Source organism: Gymnoscopelus microlampas, assembly GCF_963454915.1.
Source record: "Gymnoscopelus microlampas genome assembly, chromosome: 4".
In the NCBI taxonomy this organism is placed as follows: Eukaryota; Metazoa; Chordata; class Actinopteri; order Myctophiformes; family Myctophidae; genus Gymnoscopelus; species Gymnoscopelus microlampas.
In genome coordinates this window covers 34,157,665-34,173,729 of record NC_139941.1, presented here as the reverse complement: position 1 = coordinate 34,173,729, position 16,065 = coordinate 34,157,665, and the positions used below count along the sequence as shown (strand labels likewise).

At 41.9% G+C, this 16,065-nt stretch overlaps 1 protein-coding gene across 2 annotated transcripts in view; it reads right to left on the bottom strand.

Moving 5' to 3' along the window:
• The window catches only part of unc5db (unc-5 netrin receptor Db), a 317,860-nt gene that overhangs the window by 73,956 nt on the left and 227,839 nt on the right, over window positions 1–16,065 (bottom strand). Inside the window, exons 6-8 of one of the 2 annotated variants that reach the window (XM_084055775.1) lie at window positions 13,407–13,574; window positions 7,249–7,413; window positions 441–473 (exon numbers count right to left, since the gene is read on the bottom strand). In XM_084055775.1, the coding sequence (XP_083911901.1) occupies window positions 441–473; window positions 7,249–7,413; window positions 13,407–13,574 (366 nt within the window). The remainder of the gene's footprint in view (window positions 1–440; window positions 474–7,248; window positions 7,414–13,406; window positions 13,575–16,065) is intronic. The other variant, XM_084055776.1, reaches the window with a different exon arrangement.

Here is a 16,065-nt window from a genome sequence, read left to right as displayed (position 1 = left end):
GCGCTACGAGCTTGTAGATCTGCTATTTTTGAAAATTTGTGAAAATGTGTGCAAATCTTTGAATATATATATTTTTAAAGCGAACATTTTTAACTCAAATCGTTGCTTCTGGGGGGTACCTGGAACAAAATATTTTGATGGGGGTCCGCGGCCAAATACATATCATTTTGGGGGTCCTTGACGTGAAAAAGATTGAGCACCACTGATATAGAAACATACTGTTTTTCAGAAAACTGTTGGGATTTAGGAGACGTGTAGAATCGGCTTCAGGTCTCAATGGGTTAAAACGATGTACTATAAGGCAAAGAAAACGCCTGGCTTCTCCTCCTTCGTGTCCCCCCCCCCCCCCTGCGCGCGCAAAAAGAGAAAGATCACGGCGCTATAACTTTTAAGGGACGGGGGTTGGGAGATGAAAGAAATCCACAGTGGAAGAGACTCACTTTGAGGTTTAACATCATGTAGCAGCTTTCGATCTGCAAAGACAGAGAGACAGAATGAGAGACAATGAGAAGAGACAGAGGTGAGTAAAGTCCATGCCTGTGTGTGTGAAGTGACCCACGTCTGTTTTCAGATCCAATAGGGCATAGCAGTGGGCGGCGGCCATTTTCTGGTTCCACTTCAAAATAGTCAATGCATTTTTCCCATTGACATTTCCAAAAATATTTATATCAATTCATTTAAAGGAGGAGTTCACCCAAAAAATGACATATGATAGAAAATAAGTCATTTTTTGGGTGAACTCCTCCTTTAAAGGAGAATTCCTGTCATTTTAAGTGTTATTTTTGATGTGTGTCAAATCACTTACCAACGTAGGAATGAAAATCGCGTAACTCCACAGAGCCCCCTATCGACCCCCACCGTTGTCATTATAGGAGGATATAGGATAGCCCAAATTCGCCTATTTTAACCAATGCAAAGTCTGTTTTTTTGCTTCTAGTACTCATTGTTGAGTCCCATGATAATGTAACAGGCGCTAAAACTCCCGACAAGCTAACGGCTAATAACAGAACGAGCTAATGCTGGTTGCTGGTTTCTCTCCCGACCTGGCAACCTGGGGCTGCCATGCAGAGAGATAAGCAGCCCCAGCGTTAGCTCGTTTGTTATTAGCCGTTAGCTTGTCGGGAGTTTTAGCGCCTGTTACATTATCATGGGACTCAACAATGAGTACTAGAAGCAAAAAAACAGACTTTGCATTGGTTAAAATAGGCGAATTTGGGCTATCCTATATCCTCCTATAATGACAACGGTGGGGGTCGATAGGGGGCTCTGTGGAGTTACGCGATTTTCATTCCTACGTTGGTAAGTGATTTGACACACATCAAACATAACACTTAAAATGACCGGAATTCTCCTTTAAGCCTAGAATCAAGCCATCCAGGGTCCTGGTGAATCATGACTTGACCATAAAACGTTTTTTTTTATGTGATGTTTTATTATTTTATATTTAATTATATGATATACTATATTTAACTCCGCCATCAAAAGCTTCTAATTATAGGCTATACATGTTGAAATTCTGTACCAGATTAATGCAGAAAATAATCTGGTCCTCATTGAAAACTGGCGCAGAGCATTTCTATGTCTTGCCCAAGTTTGAAAGTTATCGCATTGTGTATGACATACACAATGCGTGTTTAATTCAAAACGTAATCATGGGTGAAACATCCCAGAATGTTCCCGTTTACTCTTATACCCACACATCTGCAGTGTTCAAACACTGCTATGTACTGTATGATGAATCGCCATGGTTACTGTATGATAAGCGCAATTCTGTATAGTACGGTATATACGTAGTAGCTCATGACAATGAAAGATGAAAGGGAAATGATGATTATGATAATGATGGTGATGATGCCAAGCCTCTAGGTTCCATGGTGCATTGTGGTCTGGACGGTTGCTTTGCCACGTTGAATTCAATTATGCACTCATTCTTCACATTTTGCAGTATTTATTAACCCATTAAGACCTGAAGCCGATTCGACAAAATGTCTTCTAAATCCCAACAGTTTTCTGAAAAAGCGTGTGTTTCTATATCAGTGGTTCTCAAACGTTTTCATGTCAAGGACCCCCAAAATTATATGTATTTGGCCGCGGACTCCCATCTCAATATATGTTGTTCCAGGGACCCCCCCAGAAGTTTGAGTTAAAAATGTTCGCTTTAAAAGAATATAAATATATTAATTTGCACACATTTTCTCGATTTTCAAAAATAGCAGATCTACAAGCTCATAGCGCGGCACTCGGTGCCGCGCTATGAGCTTGTATATCTGCTATTTTTTGAATACCCAAACTGTATAATAATGTTTTTTAGCTCAAAATCAAAAAATGACAGCTGCGTTCCAGGTCTTAAAGAGTTAAACTATCAGCTATGCAGTAATAGTTTATAAAGCACAGATAATCCCGAGAGATAATATTTTGATTCCTGTGACACAACTTGTTTTTGGCAGGCAGGCCCATAATGAGCTCTGAATATTCCTGTGAGCCCAGAGAAATTTGAAATTCATGAAAAATGTGTTCCCAGTGTGTAGATGTTTAGGATTGGTTTAGGCTGTTCTCAGGAGGACACAAATCCCAGCTGTCCCAAGCTGTTGTGTTTATTACAGAAACCAGGGTGAATTACAGTTGCTGCAGTTTTACAGTTATTACTGTAAATGTGTTAACATGGGATTGCTCTGAAACCCTTTCTGACTCCTTTACCATTTTTTCCTCTGTAGGAAGAAGTACTCAGATTTTTTTTTACATAAGTAAAAGTAGCAATACTACAATATAAACATACAAGTAAAAGTACTGTATTCACAATTTGAATTGAGTAAAAATACAAAAGCGGAGGGGAAGGGAACTGGTTGGAATAACGTGTTCCTTCCACACGCCAAGTCCAACCGGGGACACTCCCCCCTGTCAGGTGACAAGAAGGTCAGTTGAAGGAGGCATGAGCTCGGCCCTGGCCTCCCTAGGCTGGTGAGGGGAGTGTAGCGCCCAGGATCACTTAGAAAATTGGCACCGGGTGAAAAATAAGGGTTACAAAATCGCGGGATTAAAAAAAAAATATATACAGAACCATTGGCATCAAAATATACCTACAGTATCAAAGTAAAAGTACGAAATGTCTTAAAAATCGGTCAAACGTTTTTTGAATACCAGAACAATGGTATAAAATAGGGCTTAAGTGGTTATGGTATATGTTTTGTGATATAATCTAAATCTGCAAAGTAACTAGTAACTAAACTAGCCTGGCACGGCCAGACTAATATCACTGCGTAGATATTAGTCTGGCATCTCTGTGTGGAACCTGCATTTCCAAGGGGCAAATAAAAAAAATGCCTCTGGTGATAAACCCATCCGACATTTGCATACTGGGCCCTGATTGGTGCCCCACAACTTCGGGGGCAGGGAAATCCAATCACAACCGAGCGGGGCCAGACCTTAAAGGACGACTTCACCGATTTTCAACCTATCTTCATATAATTGCAAACGCGGAAGGAGGCGCGCCAAGTGGAGCTTACTATGAAAGTCTGCTCGGCTTGTGTGTGTGTCTGTCTGTGTGCAGTGCACTGCCTGGGTGCGGCCGACAGAGTGCGCCAGAGTGCAGCTACAGTCAAAACACAAACACACACACACACAAAGTCCGTAAATACACAATATTTTCGAGCTGCGTTCGCTTCCAGCGTTCGCGCGTCTTACTTGTTGGTCCTCACTAATACTCATGATAAAATGGTACAATTCTGTGTCTCATAGGAGGGCTGTGGACAGTCCAGAAACCTGTCTACCAGTGACATCATCGTTAGGCATGATTTTTTTTCCAACAAGATTTCACATTTTTTATTTATATTTTTATTAACACGAGAACAATGGCTTCTTTTATTGAATTGCAACTTTCCAGGAATAGAAAGCCTGCAGTTTCTATTAGCTTGGATTCCCCATTGATGATGTCACTGGTAGACGGGACTCTGAACTGTCCACAGCCCTGCTCTGAGACACAGACAGAGTAGAAAAAAATTGTACCATTTTATCATGAGTATTAGTGAGGACCAATTATATGAAGATAGGTTGAAAATCGGTGAAGTCGTCCTTTAATCTGCAGAGGGCTGTATTTTATTTTTTTGCACTGGCAGATTCGTCTGGTTTCCAGGCTATAACTAAACCTGACAAATAATTGGAATAAGAAGTACAATATTTGTCTCAGAAATGTAGTGGAGTAGAAGTATAAAGTATAAAAAGAATTGAAATACTCAAGTAAAGTAAATGTACCCCAAAATTGTACTTGTACTACAGTACTTGTACAGTGCTGTAAATGTACTTTGTTACTTTCCACCACTGGCAATGTTGCAGTAAATAAATGTTGGATTACTTGTGTAATTAAACGTGTGCTCATTCTCATCACAAAGATTGTAGATGATCAGAATCAGGTATTGGCATTAGCCCATAAATGCCATCATGTCATGCCATCCCTAGTCAATCAAGCCAGCCTGTTAACTCACACAATTTCCAAATGCTTTCGCCTGTACAGTCTGTGCAACAGAAGCGCTCCAAATGAGAAGTGAGTTAAGTGGATGCCTGCGCCCCCCCCCCCACACTTCTCTTTGCAGTCGTGTACATTTGTCCTGCTGTAAATCAAATTAGTCAAAGCATATACCGCTTGCTGCTCAGCAGAAATTGATATTAACCCATTAAGACCTGAGGCCGATTCTACGAATGTCTTCTAAATCCCAACAGTATTCTGAAAAAACATATGTTTCTATATCAGTGGTGCTCAAACTTTTTCATTTGGCCGCCAACCCTCAAAATGTTTTGTTCCAGGGACCCCCAGAAGCAAAGATTGTAGTTAAAAATGTTCGCTTTAAAACAATATATATATATTCAAAGATTTGCACACATTTTCATAATTAAAAAAAAATAGCAGATATACATGCTCGTAGCGTGGCACGCGGTAATGCTTTTTAGCTCAAATGTAAAAGTGACAAAGATGCGTTCCAGGTCTTAATGGGTTGAAAAAGATATGAAACTAGAAAAAGTGCTCCTCGGAGCACAGGTCTCCGCCAGGTCAGGTAGGCTATTGTGGCCTCCTGGTGGCGCTATAATAGGCCAACGTGAAAAGGGTGCCATTTTTTCTTAGGCCTTGCACGACAATGATGATGATTGAGGCATTGTGTTTCTCTAAATTAGACCTGTTGGTGGCGCTATAACAGGCCAATGTTAAAAGGGTGGCATTTGTTCCTCAACATAGTGTGAATGTGCGTGCAAAGTTTGAGCACAATTGGACGGTGCGTTCATGATTTGCGTAATTTTGTTCAAAACAAGCCAATAATGCAAACTTTAGATGTCAATCTTAGCCAATCAGTATGGAATATGAAAAATCAAACACATCCGTCGTGATCACATGACTATAGAGATCATGTGTACCGATTTGCGTGAAATTTGGATACAATTGGAAGGAGTAGTATAAAATAATGTGTTTTACATAAGTCGGCCTCCTGGTGGCGCTATAAAAGGCAGATGTGAAAAATGCAGGGCAAAGGTTTTTCCTTGACCTCTAGGGAGTGTGCATACAACGTTTTACACAGATCGGTGCAATTATAGGTAAAAACACAAATCGGCCTGTTATAGCGCCACCATGAGGCTGATTTAAAAATTTTCAAACGGTAGTTCTTCCTCGGCCTAATGGGAATGTGCGTGCAAAATTTCACGGAAATTGCATGCTGTGTTCATGATTTGAGGCATTTTGTTCAAAACGGAGTACTCCTGCAAACTTTGAAAGACATTTTTAGCCAATCAGGATGGAATATGAGAAATATGAAAGACCCGTTTCGTTTAATGACTATAGAGATACTGTGTACCGATTTGCGTGATTTTTGGACAAAATCTGTAAGAGTAATGTCAAAAAATATGTTTTGCACAAATCGGCCTCCTGGTGGCGCTATGAAAGGCCCATGAGAAAAATTTGGGGCAAAGGTTCTGAATTGGCATCCAGGGAGTGTGTGTGCACAGTTTCACAGTGATCAAGACAACGGTGCCGGAGATTAGCTGGTCACAGACGGACGGACGGACGGACGGACAGACGGACACACGGACGGACGGACGGACACACGGACGGACGGACGGACACACGGACGGACGGACGGGGTGGGAAACATACTCTCTCGCCAGGAGCCATGTGAAAGTGTCATAACCAAGTTAATTAAAGTGTGTGAGTGTAAGTACAGTCAAGTCTACTTTACACTTCGTTGACGCATCTCTTGCATTCAGTGATCGACACAGATGTGTCCAACAAAGTATAAAATACACAGTAAAATCCTCAGTGTTCATTTATCCATTTGTAACTCAAAGAATGTACAAATGCAACCAAATGGACCCGTAGTTTGCAAACTCGTAAGAGTTAAACTCAGGATTTTACAGTGTACCGTACTGTACAGGCCCTTGTACATATTCCGATGCGATTTTTTATTGTTCAACCAGTTTTTTTATGCATCCGAAAAATCATCAGGAATCAAACTGGCTTTGACTGAAAAAATTACACACCATCTGCACTCTTCGGATGTCAATTTCGGGGTAGATGTAGATGAGGTCATTTGGTGTTCATAAAAAAAAATAAGAAAGAAAAAATACAATTCCGTGTGCAAGGGCTTTAAGTTGTTATAGAGGACGTGTGTCTAATGCAGTGATTCCCAACCTGTGGGCCGGGGATTACTGGTGAGCCGGGAGGATATTGCATGTGTTTTTAATGTTCAAAGAAAGTTCCTTAGTTTCTTTGATCCAAGCCGGAACACTATCAATGGATGCTTTGAGATTTTATCGAGAAAAGGTTGGGAACCACTGGTCTAATGCACTGGTCCTCAAAGTAAGAACTGAGGACCCCCAGGGGTCCTTGAGTGCATTCCAACATTTTTAAAAACTCTGGGATAATTTTGAAACTTTTTATTGTGGGGGTCCCGCGCATAAAATCTTTTCAGATGGGGGTCAGCGGCCAAAATCCAATTTTGGTCCTGAAACAAAAATGTTTAACCCATTGATACCTGGAACGCATCTGTGTCACTTTAGATGTCTTTGGCTATTCAAAAATAGCAGATCTACAAGCTCATAGCGCGGCACCGAGTGCCGCGCTATGAGCTTGTAGATCTGCTATTTTTGAAAAATCTTGAAAACATTTTTTTTTTCCCAAAAAACTGTTAGGATTTAGATTTTTTTAAAGAATCGCCTCAGGTCTTAATGGGTTAAGAACCACTGGTCTAATGCGTGTGAGAAAGGACTTACTCTGGGTACACAGTCCGTTGGTGCAGTTCTCTGAGGCCTCACCACCGCCGTCACACATCCTGCCTCTGTATCTGGGCACTGGAGAGTTGCATTCCCTCCTGCGCTGCCTCTCACACTGGGTACTACACACCGTCCACTCACTCCACTCCTCCCAGCCTCCGTCAACTGGAACACACGAGGGAGAGAGACCAGGGTTATTATTATAGTTGAATATAACTAAATAACGCATTAAGACCTGAAGCCGATTCTACAAATGTCTTCTAAATCCTAACACTTTTTTGAAAAACTTCTGTTTTTATATCAGTGGTTGTCAAAATTTTTCATGTCAAGGACCCCCATCTCAAAATGTTTTGTTCCAGGGACCCCCCAAAGCAAAGATTTGAGTTAAAAATGTTCGCTTTAAAATTATATATATATGCAAAGATTTGCACACATTTTCAGTTTTTTTCAAAAATAGCAGATCTACAAGCTCATAGCGCGGCACTCGGTGCCGCGCTATGAGCTTGTAGATCTGCTATTTTTGAATAGCCCAAAGTGTAAAATAATGCTTTTTTAGCTCAAATGAAAAAGTGACACAGATGCGTTCCAGGTCTTAATGGGGTATTAAAGGGAAAGAAAAGTTACAGGAGTTTTTACTGTATGGTGTGTGTAATATGAAATATAAGCTTACTATAATCACAGTAATCATCATCATGTCTTCCATCACATCATTGTCTCCGCCAAGCCGAAGGCGTGGCCGAGACTATGTATTCGCCCCTCCCTGGAGGCCAGAGCAGTACCTCTGCCCCAAATGTTTCACAACGGCCTGTTATAGCGCCACCAGGAGGCCGATTTTTGCAAAACAAATCTTTATATAATACTCCTACAGATTTCGTCATCATGTGATCAAGACTGATCTGTCAGAATTTTCATATTCTATCCTGATTGGCTAAGATTGGCTTCCAAAGTTTGCCGATTTGAACAAAATGCCTCAAATCATGAACCGATTGCTGTGCTCCTCGGAGCACATATTTCTAGTTTTATCTCTTTGTGTGTGTGAAGCCATTTGTAACTTTGTTTTTAATCATGCATTATTAACGCAGATTCCACTAAACTAAAAGATGATAGGCAAGGTTGATGATAATCTGACTTTAAAAAAAGAATATTGTATTGATATCGTGAGCCCCATATCGTGTATAATTGTATGGTGACATTTGTGTATTATGACACTCCTAATACATACGGTAAATACATACAGTAAATATCTAAAGGAAAAACAGACACATCACAGCATGTAGAGATAATGCATACAGGTCACACGCTCGTGCACACACACACACACACACACACACACACACACACACACACACACAGAACACAGCATGTGGGGTGGTACTGTAGTGCAGCTTGAGACGACATTTTCCCCATATTAACCTTCAGGCGTGTTCATATATAATGGGATCTGATGCAGGGCAATGGAGCCGAGTCAGCCTGGTATGCATGTTAATGGCCGGGTTTCTTCTGCCGCTATGTGTCATCCGATCAAGGAGGCACTCATCATGCTTAGCTCCACAAATATTGTGGGACCATATGGCGCCCGGAGACACTTTTTGGCAGCGTTTCGCGATGGCCACATAATCCATTTTTTTGCGAGCAAGAGGAGCCCGAAAGGTAATTTTCTTTTGTTGCTTTGGTCGGGGTGGGGGGGGGGGGGGGGGGGGGGGGGGGAGGGGGGGTGGTTTAGCGGGCCCTATACCTACCTACACACTTCCACGTTTGTTCGCAGTTTCTCATCTAACCCGTTAAGACCTGGAACGCATCTGTGTTAAGCTAAAAAAAACACATTATTTTACACTTTGGGCTATTCAAAAATAGCAGATCTACAAGCTCATAGCGCGGCACCGAGTGCCGCGCTACGAGCTTGTAGATCTGCTATTTTTGAAAAATCGTGAAAATGTGCGCAAATCTTTGAATATGTATATTCTTTTGAAGTGAACGTTTTTAACTCAAATCTTTGCTTCTGGGGGGTCCCTGGAACAACATATTTTGAGATGGGGGTCGGCGGCCAAATACATATCATTTTGGGGTTCTTGACATGAAAGAGTTTGAGAACCACTGATATAGAAACATATGTTTTTTAAGAAAACTGTTAGGATTTAGAAGACATTTTGTAGAATCGGCTTCAGGTCTTAATGGGCTAATTTAAATGCAAATGACATCTTTTGTATGAATGTCGGAAGCGCTTCTCTGAGTTGACCGTGGTCACGATTTCACAAATGAGTTCAACGCCTGTTGAGCTTTTCTGTGTGATGATCGTTTCCCTGTTACAATAGAGGCACCTCTGATGCCGTCTCTGATTCTCCACAATGAATTGTTCTCACGATTGTCAAAACAAACACATACAGACCTGCCAGTCCACACACTCTGTGTAACTGCTGCTAACTTTCCGTTTATAGGCAGAGAAATGTTATCGGGGGTGAGAAACACAGACGCAGGAAATAATAGTTCTCTATGCTGCTGTGGTTGACATGCTGCTCCGCAGAGCATATGATTAAAAAGAGAACCTGCGACGGATGTTATATATGAAAGAAAATAGATCCCAGCCTCCTGGTGGCCATCACCTATAGCTCCCCCATGGTGGCGGTCACAGGCTTTAACCCTTTAAGACCGGGAACGCAGCACGTGTGTCATTTTTTAGATTTCTTTGGCTATTCAAAAATAGCAGATATACAAGCTCGTAGCGCGGCACCGAGTGCCGCGCTACGAGCTTGTAGATCTGCTATTTTTTGAATAATCGTGAAAATTTGTGGCAAAATCTTGGATTATACATTTTTTAAGGCGAACATTTGTAAAAGATTTAGTTCCAGGAACCCCCAGAGGCAAAGATTTGAGTTACAAATGTCCGCCAAAAAAAAGGGAAAAAAATCAAATATTTGCACAACTTTTCATGATTTTTGAATAGCCAAAGAAATCTAGGTCTTAAAGAGTTAAACAGCTTTTAAATTCAAGCACTTTCAAGGTCTATAGGGTTTTTCCAGCACCACAAAAAAATCACTAAACTGTCATCCAACCGATGAGTCAAGTATCATTTGAATGCCACGCCTCTCTAGCAGGGCCATCATTTGGGGTCCCGGCAATTCCACTCCTAGTGTTCGCAGTTAGCCTCAAACTCAGCATATTATAAAAATGCAAAAGCGGAAAATGGAGCTAGCTGGTTTCTCCTGGACAGCAACGATTTATATATATTTTTAGCGGCGCTGCTCCTGCTCTATACCTGACTTTGTCCGTGTTCACCGTCAACGTTCTGATTGGTCAGACCCGTCAACAAAGTGATTGGTCAAGCTTCACGTGACACATGGCTATAAACACATTATAAACACATATCGATGACAAAATGTATCAAAGGCGCCGCTACCTTCACACAGGGTGTGATTTTTTATATCATCATGGCAATGGGGCGATCCATCAACTTGAAACTTGAACTGAAATGATGTGACACACATGTTATTGTTATAGACACGTTTTCTTGTCTGCAACAATACATTTATGAGCCACGTTCAACCTGACGGCCCTATTTGGGGCATGGAATGCCCTACCAAAAGGAGTAAAGGAGTGTAAAACCCTACTCACTTTCAAACATGCCCTAAAGATACACCTTCAGGAGGCTGCAATTCAAAAATGGCCCCTGTCCAAGTCCTAACCTACCCCATGTCCTAACCTAACCTACCCCCCCCCCCCTCTCTCTTTCTTTTTTTGTACATATTTTTCACCCTTCATACCAGTAACCTGTAAACTGATTGTATGACATTCTGTATAGTAGTGTGTATATCTGTCTGTCTCTTATATGTCATCATGATTTGTGTGCGTGGGGATCTCATCTTAAACAAGCTACGTGCTTAACTGAGCTATCCAGTTTAGTAGACCTTGTATTGCGAATTTGTACTTCAATGTACTGTTATGTACTGTCATGTACTGTTCTCATGTCTTACTAAATAAAGTACATCAATCAATCAATCAATCAATGTCATTATAGGTGAAAATGTGTCATGATCTTTTTTTTGTGAGTGGCAAAAATACTTTTAAATTTAGAAATTAGCAGATCTACAGTACAAGCTCACAACGCAGCGTGATGCAACACGTTGTGAGGTTGTAGATTAGGCTGTTGTCTCTATTTTCTTTTTCTATTTCTGAAATGACGCCTCCGCACTCTAGGTATTATGTTTATGTGTAAGGTTGCAATGTACTGTAAGAGTACTGTTATTGGTATCATTTCAAAGATTTGTTTTGCTAGTGCATTTGGAAGGTTCATTCTTGGTTCCACTCCAATACATTATCAACTAGAAAATGTGCTCCTCGGAGCACAGGTCTCCGCCAGTACTGTTCCTGATTAATCCTGTCTTACCTATTTATATTACATATTGTCACGTGTCAACAATTCACTCATTACTTTTTCAGATTTTAACATGTAGCTGGTTATGTACATGACACAGGAGTATGCATCCAATACGAATTGAATATCCATGTTTGCTTGCCAGGTTTTCAGGATTTTTATATTGTAGTAATTGATCCAACGTTCTGCTGGTTGACGTTTTAGCATGATCTTTTTTCCAGACTTCACGACTGATATTGCCCATTGGTAATCTTCTTGGTCGACACACGCATCTTGCAGCAAGTCTTTCAGTGAGATATCCTCAGGATTGTCTTTATTAAACATGGAGGTAGCCACCTTGTTTAGAAACGCGTGGCTTGCTTCAAGGGGTCTTTGCTCCACCATTTCTCAGCCATTTCGTGATTATTCCTGTCTTACCTCACTTTGAAAGAGACACAGACTCTTTCAAAGTGACACATCTACTTATAGGCCGCTATACGTCATGCGTCTCACTAGCCAATCAGAGCACACTCTTTCAACGTATTGTCACGTGTCACGTGAGGCTTGACCAATGTTAGCTTGGCCGAGGGGGTGGGGGGACGGAACGTGAAAACATAGTCTCCTGGCGGAGACAACAACAACAACACTAAAAGCAATAGAAGAGGATGCCACCACTCACAGAGGGAGAGCGTTGTTTGCACCTCTGGGAGCAAGTTAGTAAGGGATCCATTTATTTAAGTCCAATAGGCTCTATGCTCTATGCTATGTTACCAATGATACTAATGAAGGCGCCGTTCCAATTAGTGTAGCACAGTGGTTTCCACGCCCCCCATAACTCTGAGAGGGTACAAATGGAACCAAATGGACCCGTTCCATTTGTACACTCTCAAGAGTTACACACCCGTAAGGGGCCATTTGGAAGCCCATGAGGGTCCCTGGACCCCAACTTTAGACCCACTGGTGTAGCAGAGTGTTTCCAGTGAGCCGACATGCACAAATATGTCAGCACCCTGACTCTGTTTGACCAGAATGGAACAGAGCCTTCATTACGGTTGTATCATTGGTAACACCTGTGAATGTCTTCACACTATGGCTGCTGTGCATAGAGCCTATTAGATTTTGAGAACAGCCATGTTTTAAGGTCAGATAAAAAAAAAGAATGAAAACATAAAAAAATATTGAAAATCTTTGGAACGTTTTAAATAATATTTGCATTTTGTTTTAACACAAATCGTCTCTTCTAGGGTGTCCCTGGCACAAAACATTTTCAGATGGGGGGTCCGTGGCCAAATACATATATCAATTTGTGGGTCCTTGACATGAAAAGGTTTGAGAAGCACTGAGCATTGGTTCTCAAAGTGGGGTACGGGGACCCCCAGGGGTACTTGAGGCGGTTCCAGGGGGTCCCCAGCTAAATGATGAATAGGAACCAAATGGACCCTTATGGTTCTGTAACTCTGAGAGTGTACAAATGGAACCAAATGGACCCGTTAGGGTCCATTTGGTTCCATTTGTACACTCTCAGAGTTACATTAACATTGATTTTATAATATAAATTCGGGTCCCAGAGGTATAAATGCCATTAAATGGGAGTCCGTAGCCTAATACATGTCAAAATGGGGGTCCTTGACATTAAAAGGGTTGAGAATCACTGCTAGAAAGCCGTATAAACCTTCTCTTATTGGGGTCCCTGGCTTATCTTTTCAAATGGGGGTCCGCGGGCTAATAAGTGTCAATTTGTGGGTCCTTGACATGAAAAGGTTTGAGAAGCACTGCTGTAGTGTATGTGTATGTATAAAGAGGGACTGACTTGGGCAAAGGGCATTGCAGGTGATCTTCTGAACAGACATGCCCTCACAGAACAGTCCTCCGTTGAGAGGCGCCGGGTTGGTACAGGTCCGAGAGCGCTTCTGGACGCCCCGCCCACACGGCACGTTGCAGGACGACCACTCTGTCCACAGAGACCATCCTCCATTCACTGGAGGAGAGGCACAGAGAGAGAGAGACAGAGGGGGGGGGGGGTTACATACAGGCAGTGGCGTGCACAGACATTTTGAGGGGCAGGTGCTCAAGTAAATTATACTTTTTTTCGTTTACTTGGTCTGCTCTTTTTTCCCTCTACACCTATACCTCTTTGCCAAAAATAGCCGATCTACAAGCTCACAACGCCTCGCGCTGCGAGGCGTTGTGGGCTTGTAGATCTGCTATTTTTTGGCTAAAGTTCTCCTCAGAAAAGGGATGCTAGGTTTCGAGTGGTTATGGTAAAAAGAAAAACCATATCACACAAAGATTTGGCGGACCCCCTGTAGTAACTCTGAGGACCCCCTAGGGGTCCCGGACCCCCTGTTGAAGACCCCTGCTGTAAACTGAAAAAACAACAACTTTTTTCCCCTTTTTTTCAAAAGGGCACTTCTGGTGAAGAGGGCAAAGGGCAGGTGCTCTAGCACCACCTAGAGTCTATCTGTGCACGTCCCTGCATACAGGGAAAGAGAGATTGAATGAAAAAGAGATGAGAAAAAGATAACGAAAGTAAGTGTGCAACAGTTAAAGGTGCAGTAAGTTATATATAGTTATATAGGCATAAAAGGGACAAGGACTGACAGATACAGAGATCTCCATATATGGGCATTTCAGTCGGATCGGCTGTGCAACGTAAGTGTGAGGGCTGTATTGCGGCCCGAACCTCTAGTGTATTCAAATTGGCTTAAGGGAGGACCGGCCGGGCGGACCTCTGACGTCACGCTCGTGTCACCAGCAATAACCATATAAGGAGTTCCCAATGCAGATACGCCCAAATATGGAGTGTGTTGTCTATATATATTATATATATTATATTATATATATATATAATTGGAATGAATTGGCGTTGCAAACTAAATTGGGGAGAAAAGGGTGTACATCTTTTTCTGGCTGCTCTATATTTGAAAAAACAAAACAACAACAAACAGCCACAAATGATTTGATTACTCAAAAATGTAATCGATAGAATAATAGCCAGCCTAAGGGAATGATCGATAGTTGCTGCCCTAAAACAAAGAGATGGAGAAGTGGGGAGAAAGAGGACGGACGTAATAACATTGTTTCCTTTCAGATCATCAGCAGAGTTTAATATCCTAACAAGAGCTGACGTTCCTGATGATTATTATGCCTGCCTGAAGGCTCTGCATGCGAGGAAAGAATGCAAAACGTCCGGGGCAAACTCAGCACATTCAGCATGCTGCCTATAAACACCCTCCTCCCATAATAGCTAATTGCTGACTTCACAGTCAACAGCTTTTGAATGAATATACAGCCATGAAAAAAGCATGAGAAAGAAAAGAAAACAAACATTAAAAGAAATTGCCTGAACCGTTTCCACAGGCCGTCGTCAGTGACTCATAACATACCAGACAGGTTGAGGTGTTGTTGTTGGAAATAAGTTTGCTCAGTAGTCGACCACTTAGTGCTCTGATTTAGTAATGGGTTTTAGTCTGTGATCACTCTGACTTTGAGACGCAAGGAAGGCTAAATGCTTCAGCGCGTTATCAAAGCCTGTGAACCTGTGTTTGGCTGCAAGGGCCCGCGTGCGAATAAATATTTAATAAGCAACACTCCTTTTAAATGCGATTAAGATACATTGGCTTATTCCCTTTCATAAAGCACACATTGATTTTAAATGAGAGGCTGTAAATGCAATTGTTTGAATAATACATTCGTCCAAATAACAGGGGGAACATCTTTCTTTGGCCAGAAAAAAATGCCAAGACGGGTCTCTTAATCACTTGTGTGGGTTGCACGGGTAACTGAAAACAAATTGACCTGAAGTACACTGTAAACATGGTAGCCGTCCACTGCTGCGTATTGTAGGCAAATGTAGTGGCTTTAAGGGCAGGGAGAGCCTTATTTAATAAAGACCGCAGCAGTGGGGTGTTGACAGCAAAAATAGTATTGCTGTTTTCCTGACACATTTCACAAATTATAGTGTGAAGCACACACACAGTCCACCATTTCTATCTGTATGCACCAAGAACTACTGTGTAGGGCACTCGGGTGGAGCAGTGGTGAAGTTTATATGCCCACCAACCACGGAGTCTGGGGGTTGGAACAGAGGCGAAGCGCCGTGAGGGGCCACTGTCTGGGGCCACCATGGCCCGGTCAGTAAAGACCCCGGCCTGCCCTGTCTAGCTGCTCAGACTGCAGGGCAAGATTCGTCAGAAAAAAAATAATTCTGCTCCGACAACAATAGATACGTTACCGCAGTGATACATGGGCTGCCCCGTTCGCACCTTTTACAAAGCTAAAGCTGCCGTCTCCTGCATAACAATGGTCCAAGTGTGACCTGTTAAAGGACAACTTTGTTTTTTTTACAACCAAGGTTTATGTTTTAGCTTGTAATTAAAGTAAATAAAAGATGAGTGTTACATTTTTTTAATTTACTGCTTTCTATAGTTTTAGCAATTTTCGCCATCTTTTTTACAGTGGGCGGGGGC